Source organism: Phaseolus vulgaris, chromosome 3, assembly GCF_051622355.1.
Source record: "Phaseolus vulgaris cultivar YP4 chromosome 3, ASM5162235v1, whole genome shotgun sequence".
NCBI classification, from domain to species: domain Eukaryota; kingdom Viridiplantae; phylum Streptophyta; class Magnoliopsida; order Fabales; family Fabaceae; genus Phaseolus; species Phaseolus vulgaris.
This window is the reverse complement of record NC_143500.1, coordinates 36,492,815-36,511,982: the sequence shown is the minus strand read 5'-3', so window position 1 is coordinate 36,511,982 and position 19,168 is coordinate 36,492,815. Positions and strand designations below refer to the sequence as shown.

The window sequence follows — 19,168 nt, the reverse complement described above, 5'->3', positions numbered from 1 at the left end:
TAGTATTTCCAACACATCTCTCATGCCTCCATACCTGATTCATGTGTAGGACTATATAACGGTCTGAATGACCTATAAGTCTAATAAGTAAACTCTTGATAGTATAGTTCTAAATGACATATTAACAAGAAAAAGAATAAATAAATGGCATGGAGAGAAAAAGATAAAATTGATTTATTAATAACGTAATATAAAGGTAAAGCATGCAAGAGAGGAAATATGGTTAACAAGTGCTTAAAACAGTGATAGGGGAATAGCTACAAAATCTAGTTCTAGTGCTTTTGAATACCAATAGGGTCACAATTCTGAGTTTCAGTTGTTGTAGACATGGGACCCAAGAATTCAAATTCCAATACCCAATGTATGGAGCTAACAATTACATCAAACTTCTATTGCTGCTTTGATGACTATTTTACAGCAAGTGCACTGCGTTGTCATAAGTAGTAGTTTGTCCCTAAGCACAGATACCGAACCCACAGGGAGCAATTGAATATTCAAGTAAAAAAGATTCACTAAATATAAAATAGAATAATAACAGTTTGTTGAGATTTGTTATGATGACAATGATTAATAAGAAAACAAGTCAAAGAGTTTGTTGCTTCAATTGAAAAAATATAGGAATTGGATTTCATCTTTCTCACTCTTTTGTATTTTGATTAGCATGACAATATTGTGTCCTTTGATTGATATTGATGCCCATATAAAAGTCATTTGTATTGATTCCTCGCATATAAAATTATTAAGATGCTTTCTAAATATCGATTTCTCGCATATTTATAAAAACAATTTATCCTTAAGATTAGACGTTGATAGCAATTAACATTTCAAATTTATTCCTAAGATTCAAATATGTTAAGTAATATCATTTAGGTCAGAACCTTAAAAGTACTTTATAGTCAAATTTAAGATTATAGATCATGGTAAACCAATCATTACAAACAAAATAATAATACAAATCATCAATCAAGAACAAAATATTATGTTTAGATATCACGTCAATGCATAAAAGTTTGAACAGACACTACAAAAAAACGTGTATAATGCGACGGTTACTTTCGTAAAAACTGGCGTTTTTAACCGCCGCATTATACGTCTGTGGCGGTACCGCATACCGCCAGAATTCTTGCCACCACAAAGTTTAATATGGCGGTCAATTAAGAACCGTTGTAGCAGACGCCATATTATGCATTGTATAAAGTGGCGATTTTAAGCGTGTAATTGACGTCAGTTATAAATGTCGTAATTTTAAAACTGGGTACACCAATTCTAACGTAAATAGTGGCAGTTTTAACCGCCACTTAATACGATATAATATGAATTTAATTTAAATTTTAATATTTATAATAATTAATTTAATTTCGTTTTATAATTTGATTTCATAATATTATTTAATTTTATATTATAATTAAATTTCAGTACGCAATTAAATTTCATAATATAATTAAATTATAAGATAAATTAATTTTATAATAAAATTACACCTCATAATATAATTAAAATTGATAAATATAATAATAAGAAATGATTTTATTCATTCATTAAGATAACAAAGTTTATAATGTCAAACTAATCCAAAAAACAATTAAATTAAATTGTCAAAATGTAAATTTTATTTGAATATATTACAACTAATGTCATAGTCCTAATTCTAATTTGTCTTGTTGCCTCCACTTGATCCAATAATATTCTGGTTCAGTGATGAAGTACGACTTCCATCATCCGGTGCCTGAAATTAATTAAAATATGTTTAGAGTTAATTTTCAAATTTTAAAAAATAAATGAATTATTTTAGAAAAGAGAGAAAGAAAAAATAACATGTGACAAATTAATTATTTAAAATAGGAGGAAAGTGAAGCTTGCAACAAAGAAAGTTGTAGATGGAATAACTACATAGCAAATGAAATCAGTGTTATATATTAATATATCTAATTCAGGTAACAGGTAAGGGTCTAGACATGTATGCATACTCAACCTTTGTCGTTTCAATTTCAAATTAGGTAAGCTCACATTGTATTCCTCGTTTTCAAAGGCCAGTGGACCTGCAAACTAATTTGTTATAAGGAATAAATTGAAACAAATAAAAAAAAATTTAAAGGATAAATTAGTCACTTTAAAAAATAATCTTTCAAAAATACTTTAAAATATAGCAAAGAATTGGAATTAAAATTAAAAATAAATATTAATTATTGTTAGTATTATAATAGTAATAGAGAAATTTTATGTTCATTAACTGTCATTCATCATAACAATAATAATCCATCAATGGAATTAAATCATAATCCTAGATATTGTTGCAAAGGAAATGCAAAAGAATGCAGCATTTCAAACTAGTTTGAAAAATCTACCTTGGAGCCGTTAGGGACCAGTTCTTGGAGTGTCTTAAGCCGCTCACTTATTCTCTCTCTTCTGTTCTGTGATACACTCGTACAAACATTCTATCAGCATTGAGCTTATATTTAAGTTTTCTTAATTTGCAATCAAAACATGGAACATATATGCGACATACATAATTTAACTTAGGTTTGAAGTAATTAAGCAAACCTTGGCAGCAACATTTTGAGGATCCTTGAGTGGGCTTGACTTTGGTTTTGTTGCTTTACTTGTAGTTGTGCATGGCTTCTTGGCATTGGCAGCTTGCATGGTCTCTCCCTATAAACACCAAAATCATTCTTCCATTCTAATTAATTTAATGTACTTCTTATGGATGCTGCCACAAGAGCAATTCTTGTCCTTGTTATGACTCCTAATTAATCCAAAGAAGTCCTGATTCACAAAATGATTCAGATTAGTGCATAAAATACAATAATCACCTTACACACTATATTGATAGCTTGTATTAAAAGAGTAGGGTAAGAATATTCCAAACAAGTGACATCCAACTTAAATAAATCAATAAATATTCAAATGTACATTATAATCCATAGAATATGGAAGAAATGACAAACTACCATAAGTACTGTTACTCAGCTTCTTTTTCCAACTCATACGGTTACTCTGCATCATCATGATCTTGCAGTCATAAAGCACAACTTTACGAACTTAATGAAGCTTCGAAACCTAAATCATCTTTACCTTACAAGATTGTTTCATGCCACCACATGGTCAAACAAATCCCTAGTTAATTACAGTAGTAATAGTTATAAATGTCTCTAAGAGCTTATTTTTGTTTATTAAAGGGGATTGGTATCTTGCTTGATGGTCTCTATGGAACTGGAACAGGTTCCACTGTATCTGTGTAAGTTGCCCTTTAGGAATCACTAATACTAGTTGATCCCTGCATACGACCTTATATGATTATATCTTTCTATGATAGCTTGATGAGCTTTAATGGTTGGTTATTCTAGGGAAAATGTGGAACTCCTTGGTCTAACCCGTGTTGGAAGTCGCAGAGTTGTTCAAATCTCTGCTGGTTTTATGATATTTTTCTCAACTTTAGGTCAGTATTGATGTTTCAAACACAAGTTTTGACTATAATAATACTATAATAATCTTCAAACAGTGTTTTAATAATCAATTGCTGCAAGCATGTACTAGCAGATCAATTCAAATCAAAGCAATCATTAATCAAAATGGTGATCAGTGCAACAAATAGGTGAGGGGTTTGAAGGCACTTACTACTTCCAAATAGGTAGGAGCTAGTCTTTCTGTTCCTCTCCAGATGCTTCCTAATTGAAACTGCCTTCTTAATCAAATGGTACAGATCTGTACCATTTCTTCTTAATAAAAAGAAAAAAGTTTAAAAAACCTAAAGTATTTCTTACCAAGCCTTTCAGGATTTCCTTCAATCTGCATAAAAAGCTCTCGTGCAGCTTCAACTATGCCTGAATGCCCAAGGTGGGGGAATGATGAAGTCACATCATAATAAATGTAGTTGCAACTGCAAACAGAACATAAAATGTTGAAGTGAGGGACCAGAATATTGTATTGGACCATAGAAAGGATCTATACAGTTTGGCCCATATAAAACTATTACACATTGGAACTGAAACTATAAGGTATACAGAGAAGATTATTTATGCAAATAAATGTAACTCAATAGGGATGTCATTACTCATTAGCCTTTGTTTATAAACAGTTTATAATCAGACATCATAGCATAACATGTCAAAATTCATTTTCCAGGGTATGTATGTCACAACCTTCCAAGTCATTAAAAACCAATCCGACAACAATAGCAAAGGATATGTAGTTGTCCTAAAATTTAGAAGTTCAAAATTGCATCTTAAAATTGTGAGGATTGTTTATTGCTTTGTGTATCGCTCTATCAATTTCAGAACACTGTACTGACTCAAAAAAAGTTATTCTGTAAACAAAACTTAGCTATTTTTTTGGTGCTTAAAATATTATAATCCTAGTAGTACCTTCATAAGCTTCCCACGTTGCTATATTCCCACAGAATATAGCAAATCAGAATAGTCACTCAATCAGGAGAGCATAGTCACCATCACCAAAGCATCAAGAGGGACAAGTTATGGGCATCATAGTGAAAACTGAATTCTAAAAAGAGTTGTGAAAACTGAATTCTTAAAAATAATCTCAGCACATTAAAACAATGATTTTAAATTTTTGAGAAATGAGAATTAAATAGAAAACTAAAAAAATTAAAATATAAACACACTTTTATATAATCTTTTAGTCATGATTAAGGACTTAATAAAATCCCTTGACTTGACTTCTTTAAAAATTATTTTCTTAAGTTTTAAAAAAAAAATCATTTTTCAAGTGAAAAACTGAAGGATTTTCAAACATTTCAGTTTCAAGGGGAGAAACAATATTACTGATGTATGTTAATGATATTATAGTAATTGGGGATGCAAAAAGAAGCAATAAATCCTAAGTCAATGCCTTGCCACAAAAATTGAGATAAGGAAGACCTAAATATTTATTATTGACTTAAAGAAATATGGAAGATAACCTGCAAGCCAGTTAGTACTCCAATTGATCCAAACATAAAGTTGAGTTTAGTAAGCCAATTTATGCACCAACCAAAGGAGGCTTATTTACAAGCTACTCTTAAAGTTCATTGGAGCCTTTGGCCATTGGAGCTCAAACTGTCAAAGGTCTACAAATTGGGCACTATATTTGAGGGAGAACCCTTATTCTTTCTAATAAGATCCCATGTTTCCATCATATAATTAGATATTTTCAGTCAGTACAGTTTGCAAGGTTGTTTGAGGAAGCATACTCTAGGCAACCTATTGTCTTGTTTGGGGAAACTGGAAGTACAATCACAACCAGACAAAACACAGACAGACTATAAATTATATGACCATAGAAACCACAGGAGGAGCTGACATTCATGTTACCTGCAACATCTCAACAAGAAGAATGATGCGCTCAGCGTGCTTGGGACACGTAAGGAAGCCTTGAATGCATAAAACCTATGTAAAGGACAAAGCAGCATATAAAAAACTAGAGTTAACAATGACAAACTACCATAAGTATAAGGAATGCACTGCATTACCCTGTCAATATGACTAATCATGGTTCTAAATAATGTTTTTTTTATATAAGTATGTCTAAAGACAATGTTAAGTTTTTTGTTTTTTATATAACAATAAAAAAGGACTTGTGTATGAGATAAATATCCATATTGGATTAAATAAGTGCAGTTTAGTGTGGGAATATTATATTAAACAACTTTGGCCTTTTACACAGATTTGAACTGTCAAAAAGACTCCATCGTTTATCATGTCAATATATATAATCAGAATTTCGTTTGTTTCGAGTTACAAATGTTGATGAAGTGGCATACATCAAACTCCTTTACTAAATTCTATTGCTGGCTTCTTCATTAATGATGATGCATGTTTCAAATCTTAGTTTGTACCAATATAAAGATAAATTAAAAAACGTTAATCATCTATTTATTCTTTCCATTATATATCAATTTACCAGTTATAAATTGTATATCCTTTTTATCTAAGTTAAAAAGTCATGTCTCTTCTCAATTCCTATAAGAACTATTATATTCTGAATTTCACATATACAATAAAGTCTCTAAAAACAATATCAAACTTAAACCCTAACTGAAAAGTTGCAGGAACAATTTAAAAAAGCTTTAACAAAATTAGAGATACCAGCAGATATTAGTCATGACGATTCTTTTATCCAATTCACACACTGTCGAAGGTGCATCATACAACACCAGTTACCAGCAAAGAATACAAGCACAGAATTATACCTTGGAATTTTAGGTTGCTCTGATTTTGCATTTGAAAGAGATATTGCATTTTCTTAGAACTCAAAATGAGTTTTAGAATTCTCTCACCTGCCTCTGTGATAACTTGCTTCAATTGCTCGAAAACCAGAACTCGAGTCAGGAAACTCTTTCTCCCCTGCCGCCTCTGTGATAACTTGCTTCAATTGCTCTTTAGCTACCTAGTAAAAAGATGCGGATACACAAATAGAACGAAACATTCAAAACATCAAACAAAGCACGAAACATTCAAAAAAAAATCTACGAAGCAAGCACATCCAAAACATGAATGAAGTTGATGGTCGACATTGATAAGAGAACGTGCGAGCATTTAATTACCTTCAAATCGGTTCCGTGTAGAAAGCGCTAGGGTTCGTGTGGAGGCCGAGAGCGCTAGGGTTCGTGTGGGGGCCGAGAGCGGTAGGGTTCGTGAGTAGGCAGAGAGCGCTAGAGTTCGTGAGGCAGAGAGAGGCGAGAGTGAAGAGTTAGGGTTCGTGAGGCAGAGAGAGACGAGAGTGAAGAGTTAGGGTTCGTGAGGCAGAGAGAGACGAGAGTGAAGAGTTAGGAGTTAGGTTCACTCTGGTTTCCTGAAATTCAAAAAAAAAATTATTTTCTTAAGTTTTCAAAAAGAAAATTATTTTCAATTGAAAAACTGAAGGATTTTTAAATAAAAAATGTGAATATAGGAATAAAGGAATAAAGCAATTTCAATTCTGAAGGAAAATTATGACAGTTAAAAATGACATAATTTGAAAGATAATTGTGGTGGTTAATGAAATGACGTATTATACTGAAATTTGTGGCGGTTATTAATAACCGCCATATTAAAACCGCCACTTTTTACACATTTTTTTGTAGTGAGATTACTCTCAATCCCAAAGGGTAGAATTAACCACACATGATGACGGTTACAAGTAGGGAGAACATGAAAAGAAGATCCAATATGTTTCTCTTTGACAGTTGTCTCCTCTAATGTTTCTAACATCTCTTGTTCCCCCAAATTGGATTACAGTTCACTCAATGGTGTTTTTCTCTCAATCTTGCACACTAGGATTGTGTCTTTAATCCCCTATTTAACCTAAATGACTTGGGTTAAGTGGATTCTCGCTCAAGCAAGACAGAACTCGCTTGAGTGAGTAAGACATCAAAAAACCCAACGTTGTTGGAGTAATCTCGCTTAAGCGAGAATGAGCTCGCTTGAGCAAGATGCCCTGAGGATGAGGTAGGCTTGTGTGAGTTTGATGCGTGTCAGGGCCTTTCAACTTTCCATTTTTAGCTTATATTATTCTCCTTTTGCCCAATCATTTTCATTCTCCCTTAGAATCCTGAAATTAACACAAAATTTGGGAATAAATCGTTCTTATTCAAATAAAGATTACAAAATATGTAAAAAGGTATAAATTGATAAATTAAAGGTTATTTTATACTTATTTTAGAAATTAATACTCATAAGGGCCTATATTTTAATATGAAATATTACTGAAATTTGACACTTATCAACTTTCCCCAACTTAGAATTTTGATTGATCTCAAGCAAAGTAAATGAATATATTTGAATTTAAATATCAAAACAACTTAATTCACTAAACAACAGGTCAAATTAGAAACTTATGATGCTTTCAAATTCAAATATAGAAAAATATAGATACAATCAACTTCTAGGATCAAATCAAAACAATTAAATGATAATTCATTAAGGAATTTCTTCTTATATGCTCATAGGTAAGTGTTTCTCTCTATTTTCACTTAATCATCACAAATCACAATTGCTATTCATTTCATCTTCATATCACAAACATATTAGAAACATGAATCTTGTAGTCTTTTTCAGGGTTATAATGAGGCTCGACTTCCAAAAAAATATTGGTTTTTCTGATAACAAAATACATATTTTAAAGAAGAAGAACATACCTACAATCCAATTATAGCACATATGTGTTATCTAATCACCATTTTCCTTTGACTTCACACTTTAACTCATTTTCCTTTTTTTTCACTTATTCATGATTTTCAACATGCATTTTTCTTTTCTTTTTTTTTTCGTCAATAGGAAAAGATTCTTCCTATTTTCAACTTTTTGAGCTTTCAACAATTAAAACCAATCATTCCCTTCTCTATGTATATTGCATATATGTTCTCCTTCCTTAAACATGCTAAAGGGTAGGAAAATATATCATTTAAAGGTTTAGGGTGCAATAATAACAAAAATTCTTACCTCAAAGGGGATATATACAAAAAAAACATAGGAAAAGAGAAAGGTTATGGAGAGAAAAAAACACGGAAGAGTTTTTATTTCAAAAGATAATTATAGCGGTTCTACATGTCATATTTCGAAGAAACATTATGGCACGTATAAAGTTGTCGTATTATACAATTAATTGAGGCAGTTTTTCACCACATACAATTCTTCTTTTAGGAAAACTAAATAAAGTGAAAAATGATAAGAATGACAAAGAATATAATCAGAAAGAAAGGAAAGGAAACGAAATGCAAAAATATTTGAAGAGAAAGTGAATATATTTTTATATTTATCGAGGGAAAAATGCAGTAGAAGATGGAGGAGAAAGTCACATGAATATGCATATGGTGTTCGTGTCTTATTTAGGTTATATAAGTTCAGAAGCTGTCCAATTTCAGCTGGTAGATTCATGCATTCCCACGAGTCTTATGCAATGTCCTGGTAAAAATGATTCCTAAATGCATCAATATGCAGCACTTGCAGACCTAAACAAACCAGCACAGATCCATCCTCATCAGGATCGGGAAGAAGCACGAAATCTCCATCAAAGTCATGTGTTGCTGGACTCGTATAAACCCCCTTCCCCCACCCAAAATCAGTGTCATATAGAGGCAACCTCAACCAACTAACCACAGACAAATTGGGGTTCCCATAGAAAGGCTCCTTCTCTCTCCCTTCTGGATGAAGATCTTGATGAAACCTTCTCAAATCCTCCTGATTCTTCAAGAACTCAATCCCCGACCTCACATACTCATCGCTCACCCTCTCGATCGCCTCCCTTATTCTACTCGCCGTAAACCCCAAAGGCTCTGACACCAAATCACCCGCAAGACTACATGCAACAGTATCCAAATTGGCATTCCCGAAGTACCCTTTTGGCAAAGGAGGTTCCATGCGACCTCTCGAGTCAACGGCAATAGTAAGCATAGTTGGTTGGTTCTCTTTGTGATCCCTTGCCTTGCATGCACTTCTCCATATGTGACTAGTCACACTCTCATAACGGGAATAACCACGACCATTTCTAGGCCTATGCGAACTCTCATTTGCTCTCTTTTTCAATGTTTCAACTTGACTTCTGCTTATTTTAATGGTAACCATTCTGGTTTCCTTCTTCTTTTCCTCATTGTTATCAGTTCGGCCCAGCAACAAGGGAGGATCATCGAACTCCGTGTGAACGTGACATTTTGTTAGTGGCACCAAAGGAGGCTCCCCAGCACGCAAAACTTTCCGGTCAAGGAATGGCACCGTATGCAGAGTCTGGCCCCGTGCAAGCCTTGCCCACTCACATGTGAAGTGCATTGCACTTGGTCCATCTATAACTACGTGCGAAAGTGTTACGCCAATACAAATGCCACCACACTTGAATTTGGTTAGCTGAACCAGAGCCAACGGCAACTCGTGAATTGGGAGGGAGTAGTAGTCCACAGTAGGGACAAGGTGGTGGTATTTTGAAGAAGCTGAAAAATCAGTGAGATCTTCTAAAGTTGATGAGGACTCAGCTTCAATGAATCGAACGCCGGTGGCGTTGCAATCAAGTTCTAAACGTCCATTGTTTGTCCAATGTAAACGACCAGCAAGTGGATAAAACGGCACCAGGACTCGGCTTAATGAGTCCTTCAAGGTGGAAGCAATGATGTTGTCTTGAGAGAGGAAGTTTTGTGGAAGACGATAGAAGTAGATCATGGGGACGTGGGTTACTTTGCCTGTTTGATCCCATTCAGATAAAGCTACGCGTCCGCACCATGTTGCCTCCATTGGCCTCACAGTGCAACATGCTTTCACGGTTACCAACATGTTTTGCTTCTCTCACACCAGTGCGAGGTAAAAGGTTTTTGAGACTGAATCAACCGTTGAAGACGTTCATTTGTTTTTTCTTTCTCTCTAAAACTCGCATACACTGTGCCCATTTATAGGGATTTGATTACAATATAGACAAAAATTGAGAAGGTAACTAATCAATTAGTAAAACAATTTATAATTATATCCAGGGGTTAACTACTTTGTAAGCCACTTCAAGGGTCCAATAAGAAAAAGAGGCGCCACAACCACAAGGCATCTTCTTGCTCTAATTACCTCCATGTAGATGGATTTAATTACTCTCACATTGCCTCTTTGCTTTACTTTAAGCATCTTTTTCACTTGTTAAACAAACTCAACTTTTAAAGATTTGGAAAAGATATATATATATATATATATATATATGGAAACTAATCAACATTTTTTTTTCAATACATAAAAACATAAATATTCAACTGAGTTTATGTCACACATTCACTAAAAAAATTAAGCAATATATAAGGAAAAACTACTTTACCATAATCTATTTTACCTTCTTTCCAACAAATTGTATTTTACTAATAGGATTTGTGTAAGTATCTTAAATACATACAAAATATTCCTTATATAAATCAAAATGTATTTTGAAGTTCTATTAATCTCATCGTTAATTCTAATTAATGAAATATTTTCTTTAACAATTATTTTTTGTCATGATTGATAATTAAATATTTTTAGTATATTTTAATTAATCATTAAATTTTATAATGGTAAGATTTGAGTTAATTGTGATAATCTATCACCTTATTATCTCATTATACATGAATTGGCTTGAGCTTGAATATGACATTAAAGTATTACATTTGACCTACTTTTAACTTTAATATTAAGGTACACATCTTACTTCAATGCATTATAGTTAAAGAGTTATTTTATGGGTTAATAATATATGACTCTTTTTTATTTTAATTATCATTATATATATATATATATGTATGTATGACATTTGAGTCATTTGACGGTAAGAAACGACAAAATAACATTCTTCTATACTTTTATAGAACTGTTAAGTTATTTCACAATCTTATAATGTAAGTGGCATAAAAAAAACTCATTTATATCTTGTTTCTATATAAATTTTAAGTTATTTTAAGGTGATAGATATACTGCATAGGAACACTCTTTTATATGGCTTGTGTATGAACTTTGAGTCATTTTTGTCTGATAATGTAAGCGAGTCAATATGACACTTTACGAATGGAAAGGGTTAAGTAACCATTGTTTTTAGGCATGAAAACTTAGAAGGATGCAGGTTTACTGCACTTTTTAGCAGGTTTTATAGCACTTGGGCATCTTAAGTCCTTTTGTTGGACTAGTGTTGGTTTGTTGTTTTGTAAGCAGAGTAGGTAGGTATAATCTAGTAGCAACCATCTGTGAATGATAATTGCTTATGGTTTTTTTTTCTACGGATTAGAACATTTCTTAAGTGTCTCTTTTTATAATTCATTTAATTTTTTTTTTTATAAAAAAAAAACACGCTCATATTGTTTGATACTGCATGGAGGACAACAATCATTCATATTGATTGCTAGCGGAAGCAGATCAGAATGACAATTTTCTATCTTAATTATGCATGACATGTCTGTACAACTTTGATAATATGAGAGAAGTCATAATAAAAAAAATGGTTTGTCATGTTTAGTTCAATACGATAAAATTATTAAATAAAAATTAAACAAATTTTTAAAAAAATAATAATTAATTAACTTATTGACTAAATTAAATATTATTTTAATAACTAAAATTATTATTGATATTTAAAATATTAAACATAAATAATTATTGATATTTAAAATATTAAACATTTTATGAATTAAATGGTATTATCTTAACGGAATGGAACAAGGTGACAGTGAGGATTTACGAAAGAAGACGCTAATAGAAAGGATAGGAAAAGAAATGCAAAAAGATTTGAAGAGAAAATTAATATATTTTTATATTTATCGAGGGAAAAATGCATTAGAAGAGGGAGGAGAAAGTCACATGAATATGCGGGAATTTTATTAAAATGGTGTAGTTTTTTTTTAGATTTAGTAAATGGGCAGATTCTGAAAATATTACAAGAATGAGCATTTTTTGGTCAAAGTTGTCAATGGTGTATGCAACATAAATTAAATTCTTTAACCCTCCTACTTTTCTTCTTTTAATTAAAATTTTCAACCGGATTAACAATTTCAATTTAAATAAAATTGAATACTGGATTGACAATTTCAATGTATTTTATCTCAATCAAAGTTGCCAATTCAATTGCCAAGTTCACTTGATTTTATTTTTTTAAACAAATGATAATTAATATTTTTTTTAAATAAAAATATATAATTAAAAAAGTATTTTATAAATAATACCAAAATTTATTTTTTTTATTTAAGAAAATGATATATAAAGTTGAATAATTAAAATGAATATTTTTTACAATAATTTTAAATAAATTGGATTAAAAATGATTTGTTTGATAAATTAAAAATATTTAGTATTTTTTAAATATTGTTAAAGTTAAAAATACACTTATAAAAATGTGATATAATTTATGTATAAATTTTTAGATTATATAATATATGAAAGTATAAATTATATAATATGTAAAAAGTAATAATATACATGTATTTATGTAAAATAAATGTATTAAAAATAAAATATATTATTCAATATAAGTCATTAAAAGAAGATGATATTAAAATATTTGATGAGAATAACATTACAAAGGATGACTCTACAGTCTAAATGGACAATTTCCTCTGTTGTGACCTTTATTGCAACAGTAAGAACATTTTTTTGTCTTGTTCTGAATTGATTGATCCATTTCATTATGCAAATGAGTCGTAATTGGTCGTTCCGAGTTTTTATGTCGCATGTGGGGTTCTGATATGAAATTTGGTCTGGTATAAGTAGACCAATAATCCTCGTTTCAAACGGGGTGGAATTCAACTTGATATATCTTTCTAATTGGAGGTTGTAAACTAGATCAATGAATGTCATCATTTGTAAATGACAAGAGGAACAAACGACAATAACATGACGACATGGAAGTCGAAGAGCTTGGAAGTGGCCACAATCACACCACCAATCAGTTAATCTAACTGTATATGATTGAGGTCGCCGACCATGTTGGGGGTGGCTAATTCTTGGACATCAAATTCAAAAATTTGCATTAAACCTTTCCACAAAACACATAGACGAATCTTGTTGATTTTTTCTAAGTAAGGTTGTGATATCTTCTGAATAATAATGATTTGCGTGTAACATGGTGTCTATTTTGAAGACTCGTTCAACAAACCATGTTTTTGGTTTTTCAAAAGTTGCCTTAACCAAAGCGGAAATCGGCAAAGAACAATTTTTTTTAACTTGGATGCAAAAATCAAGAGAAGAAAAAGTGTAGAACAAAGAAGGAATGCAAGGCTAGAGAGTTGCATTGTTGTTCCATTATATAACAAATGTTTTGTATAAGTACAACAGTTTTTATTCATAAGTCAAGTCCTCATGTAATTGTGACAGAAAGCCATCACTCCACACTACACTTGATTTATTTTTATTTTTTATAATTTCATAACAAAGAAGTTGACTTCACCATTGACAACTTTGGAAGAAGTTGTATTCACCATTAACAACTTTGGAAAAAGTTGCATTTACCATTGGCAACTTATATTAAAAGTTGCCTTCATGGTTGACAACTTTGTATAAGCACCAAATGAAAAAAGTTCACACACCATTGGCAACTTCATTTGCAATTTCGTGCACCACCAAGCAATACTTTATTTTGTGTTCAACTTTATGTCATCGCTATAGTTTTCATGGCATAGATTCTTTTTTCATGGCAGAGATTCTTTTTGAAAATGAAGTTTGAATTCAAATTTTCATTTTTTGAAACTCATACAAGCAACTCTATTTAATAGAGTCTGTGTCCTATGTAAAACACTCTCAAGCTTTGCCATTATTCCAGAGTGCTTAAGGGTGTCATTCAATCACAAAGGTAAGTTCTCTCTAATATTTTAATTATTTATTTAATTGTAGTAGCAAGCACATGCTAACAAAGATTATCAGTATATTTTAGCTCTCATAAATTGTTTTTGTATTTTCTGTGGATGGATTTGTATGTATTTTTGTATTACATGGTGACATTACTCATGAACCCTTGTTCATTCCAGAAGAAAATTATATCTTGGTTTTGACTAAAATTTAGTTCTATATATATGAGAGAAAATTACATGTAAAAGAATTTAGTTATAATAATTTAGTTCTAATGTACTAATATCTTTAAATTTGTAAACAAAGTTAACTACTTGAAATCTGTTTTAAAAACATTAACAAAACTCAACTAATATTTTTTATTTTCATACAATGTCTTCATTATAGCCAATAAGTAAGAGTATTTTATAAATAATAAGTATTTTATAAATAATAAGGAATAGAATAAGAATCTCTGGTGGAGCAGAGAAAGAGCCAATGGGCAAAAGAGTTATCCATGCTATTCTCCACATGTTGTCCATGCGTAGAAAAGAATATGGTTGAATAAATTAAATCACAAAAAAGATACATGTAATATAGGTTATATTTTACCCTTTACTTTGGTTCTAGCCTTTGAAACATCAACATACTGTAACATCATAAGTGTACGTCCTGGAGTGTTAAGGAGGTGGTGATAGCCATGGTTTGTGGTGAGAGGGAATAGAAGTGAATGAAGTCGCGGAAGACATGAATGTTAGGTTAGAATTGCATGGAATATTAAATGCAATGTTGTTTGTTAGCGAAAGACCACTACCTGTCTATTCAGTTCACGGCTTCTTCTTCAGTATAGACCAAAAACGAAAGTGCAAAAGCAAAAATAAACAAAACCTGTTAATCTTTTATTGGAGAGTTAAAACAAACAAAAAATAAAGAAAATTGAGAGGATAAAATATACAGATAACCATTAATTTTTCATTAAATTTAATTATATTTTCCCACTTTGAATACTTATATTTTAATACTTATATTTTAATAGTTATCCACACACAAACAATATTTAATACTTATACTCACTTAAAGGAATTTAAAAATGATACTTTAAAACATGAAATTTAATTATTATCAACTTATAAAAAAAGCAAGTTAATATAATTAATTGATATTAAATATTGACAAACAATTGCTAAAAAATATATTTTTATTTTATTTTTCTTATATTTTTATTGTTTGTACATAATATATTATTTTCAATCAATATTTTTATAATATGTTATACTCAGTACTCTTTAATTAGTATGTGTAAATATCTTTTCGTTATCTTTAATTTAAGAAAATTAATGTTTATTGATAATATCATTTTAATAAGAATTATCTATAAAAGTACTCTAAAAATTGGTTGTATTTTCAGAAATCATTTTATTAGAATTTTATGGCATCTCATTGTCTTTACGCTACCTTTTTATTTATAATTTTATCAATTATAAACGTTATTTCACAAACATAATTTCAAATTTTTAAAAACAACAAAAATATTTTTAATTTTAATAATATTTAAAAAGTACTAAATATTTTACATTTATTACACAACCTATTTTAAACCCAACTTAATTTTAGGTAACTTTGTTTTTTGTGAAAACAAAATTTAGTTTAATTTTTTTAATATTAATTATCTATAAAAATACAAATTTTTTCAATATTCTTATTTTTATTCACTTCATGTAAATTCAAATAATTTTTAAATTATTATTATATACATCTTTCAATTTTAAAAAATGTTAATTATTTAAAAAAAACAACTAAACTTGCCAACAGAATTGGAAATTTCATTTGAGATAAAATACATTGAAGTTGTCAATCCAGTATTCAATTTTATTTAAACTGAAGTTGTCAATCCAGCATTCAATTTTATTTAAACTGAAGTTGTCAATCAGATTGGAAACTTTAATTAAAAAAAAATAGAAAGGTTAATGAATTTAACTTATGTGCCTACACATAGACAACTTTGACAAAAAATGGTCATTCTTATAATATTTTCTGAATATTTCCATTTACATAAATAAAAAAAAACTACACAATTTTGGTAAAATTCCCTGAATATGCATATATAGTGTTCGTGTCTTATTTAGGTTATACTAAGTTCAGAAGCTGTCCAATATCAGCTGGTAGATTTATGTGCATAACTAATGAAGAATAAAATATTCTAAAATATATAAAACAAAGATGTTTCCTTTATTATTGCAATGGATAAAACTACAGGTACAACACAATGGTTAAGAAATTAACATATGCATGGTTGTGCATTCACATTCATATTTTATTAAATTTCTCATAGTCTTATTTAGGTTATTTTTAAGTTGAGAAGGTGTCGACAACAATTATATATATATTGGTGCATGCAAGTGTATTTCCCTTTCACATGATACTTACTCAATGTCCTCATAAAAATGCTTCTTAAACGCATCCATATGCACCACTTGCAAACATAAAGCAAGCAACAAAGATCCATCATCCCCATCAGGACCAGGAAGAAGCAAAGAATCTCCATCAAAGTCATGTGTGCCTGGACCCATATAAACCTCCTTCCCCCACCCAAAATCAACCCCATAGATGGGCAAAGTCAACCAACTAACCACACCAAGATTAGGGTTCCCATAGAAAGGCCCTTTCTCACTTCCTACTGCATAAAGATCCTGAAACCTACTCAAGTCTTCCTGATTCTTCAAGAACTCAACCCCCGACCTCACGTACTCATCATTCACCCTCTCAATGGCCTCTCTTATTCTACTCGACGCATACCCCAAAGGCTTTGACATCAAATCACCCGCCAGGCTAGAAGCAATCACATCCAAAGTGGCATTTCCAAAATACTCTTTTGGCAAAGGAGGTTCCATGCGACTCCTCGAGTCAACGCAAATACCAACCGCGGTTGGTTGCTCCTCTTTGTGCCCTCTTGCCTTGCATGCACTTCTCCACACGTGACCAGTTACACTCTCGTAACGACTGTAAGCCCGACCGTTCCTAGGTCTATTCCAACTCTCATTCGCTGTCTTTCTCAGGGTCTCAACTTGGAATTTGCTCAGTTTCAGAATAGCCACTGTGGTTTTCTTCTTCCTTTCCTCTGAGTTATTCGTTTGCCCCAGCAACAACGGAGGGTGATTGAACTCCGTGTGAACGTGACACTTTGTTAGCGGCACCGAAGGAGGCTCCCCAGCACGAAACACTTTCCAGTCAAGAAACGGCACCTTTTCCAGAGTTTCGCCGCGTGCAAGCCTCGCCCACTCGCGAGTGAAGTGCAGGGCACTTGGTCCATCAGCAACGGCATGAGAAATTGTCATGCTGATGCTGATGCCACCACACTTGAACTTAGTTAACTGAGCCAGAACCAAGGGCAACTCGTGAATTGGGAGAGTGTAGTCTACTTTGGGAAAAAGATAGTGGTGTTCTGAAGAGGGTGAAAAGTCACCCAGATCTTCTAAACTTGATGAGGACTGAGCTTCAACGAACTGAACCCCCATGGCATTGCAATCAAGCTCTAAACGACCATTGCTTATCCAGCGTAAACGACCAGCTAGAGGATAAAACGGCACAAGGACTCGGCTTAATGAGTCCTTCAAGTTGGAAGCAATGGTGTTGTTTGGGAAGAGATGGAAGTTTTGTGAGAGACGATAGAAGTAGATTGTGGGAACGTGAGTTATGGTACCTATTTGATCCCATTCAGATAGGGGTACACGTCCACACTTTGTTGGCTCCATAGGCTTCACGGTGTAACAGGCTTCGTAGGTTACTGTCATGTTTGCTTTCTCTTACAAGAGCGTGGGAAGAGGTTGATTAGAGAGGTCTTATAATTATAGGTAGAGAATTGGGAAAATAAAAAATGTAAAATGTACTTTCGGATTCTATGCCTCGAATTCTGACGTCGGTTGGTTGAAATGAATTTCCCGTGAGGATCGGTTGTTGCATGAAAGAGTTGGAATTTTAGTTAGAAAACTAAAGTTATTAAATGCATTAATTAAATTTTATCTCTACCTCAATCTTTCCAGCCATTTATATACTACTATCATTTATATAAATGTTTTTATCTCTAATTAATCTTTAATTTCCATGAATGCACTCTCTATCGATTGTTTGTACAGAAAAATTCTTCTTTGTGTTTATCAGGAAGTTACTTGTGATTAAGTAATCAGGCTTGAAAAGCTGTTATTCTTCTTAAGACGAGCAAATCGGAATCACGCCGTTTGGTACCTAACACCTACTTCTACAAACACAAAAAAGCTATTAAAAAAAGTTCTATTGGCACTCCGTGCGAGTTTTACACCCAAGCTTACAGTGAAGTGGTGAAATTTTAACACATGGCAACGGACATTATCGTCATTGGATTCCAATTCTAAAAAACAAAAGGGTTTTGGTGTGAGAATAAAAGTCAGATTGTGGAAGGGGAAATCTGTGTGGTGGTATTAGAAGAAGACGTAAGTGGGTGTCATAGAGGAAGGAGAGGGTTGAAGTGACGGAGGGAGCAAACATAAGTAGCTGGGACTTGCTCTGGTGGTAATGATAACAAAATATTAATATTTGTAAGAAGAAAATTTTTTAAAAAAATACTTCTTTATTTTTAATAAAAATATAAGTAAAATGTAAAATATTAAAATAATTTTTAAAATTAAAAATAATTAAAATATTAATATTTATTGGGATGTAAGGTGGAGCATGGTGTCAAAAAATCATTTTTCGATTGGTGGTAATGATATTTTAACATTCTTGCTCCACTTTACTTTCACAACAAAATATTAATATTTGTAATAAAAAAAATTAAAAAAAAATCTTAATAAAAATATAAGTAAAATGCAAAATATTAAAATATTTTTAAATTAAAAATAATTAAAATATTAATATTTATTGGGATGTAAGGTGGAGTATGAGTGTCAAAAAATCATTTTCCTACTTCATATTCCAAT

At 31.6% G+C, this 19,168-nt stretch overlaps 2 protein-coding genes and 1 long non-coding RNA gene across 3 annotated transcripts; all 3 read right to left on the bottom strand.

Moving 5' to 3' along the window:
• Positions 1-1,967: 1,967 nt before the first annotated feature.
• On the bottom strand, positions 1,968-2,763 carry LOC137807241 (uncharacterized). The gene is made up of 3 exons (XR_011080489.2): positions 2,542-2,763; positions 2,346-2,411; positions 1,968-2,039 (listed from the first exon to the last, which is right to left on the bottom strand). It is a non-coding gene; the product is annotated as an uncharacterized LOC137807241 (long non-coding RNA).
• Positions 2,764-8,697: 5,934 nt separating this feature from the next.
• On the bottom strand, positions 8,698-10,333 carry LOC137805882 (spermidine hydroxycinnamoyl transferase). The gene has a single exon (XM_068605773.2). The coding sequence runs from the start codon at positions 10,230-10,232 to the stop codon at positions 8,865-8,867; it is 1,368 nt and encodes a 455-aa protein (XP_068461874.1). The 5' UTR covers positions 10,233-10,333; the 3' UTR covers positions 8,698-8,864.
• A 6,091-nt stretch (positions 10,334-16,424) lies between these two features.
• On the bottom strand, positions 16,425-18,025 carry LOC137807242 (spermidine hydroxycinnamoyl transferase). Its single transcript, XM_068607753.2, has one exon. It carries the CDS (start codon positions 18,005-18,007, stop codon positions 16,640-16,642), a length of 1,368 nt encoding a protein of 455 aa, XP_068463854.1. The 5' UTR covers positions 18,008-18,025; the 3' UTR covers positions 16,425-16,639.
• Between the last annotated feature and the right edge of the window lie 1,143 nt (positions 18,026-19,168).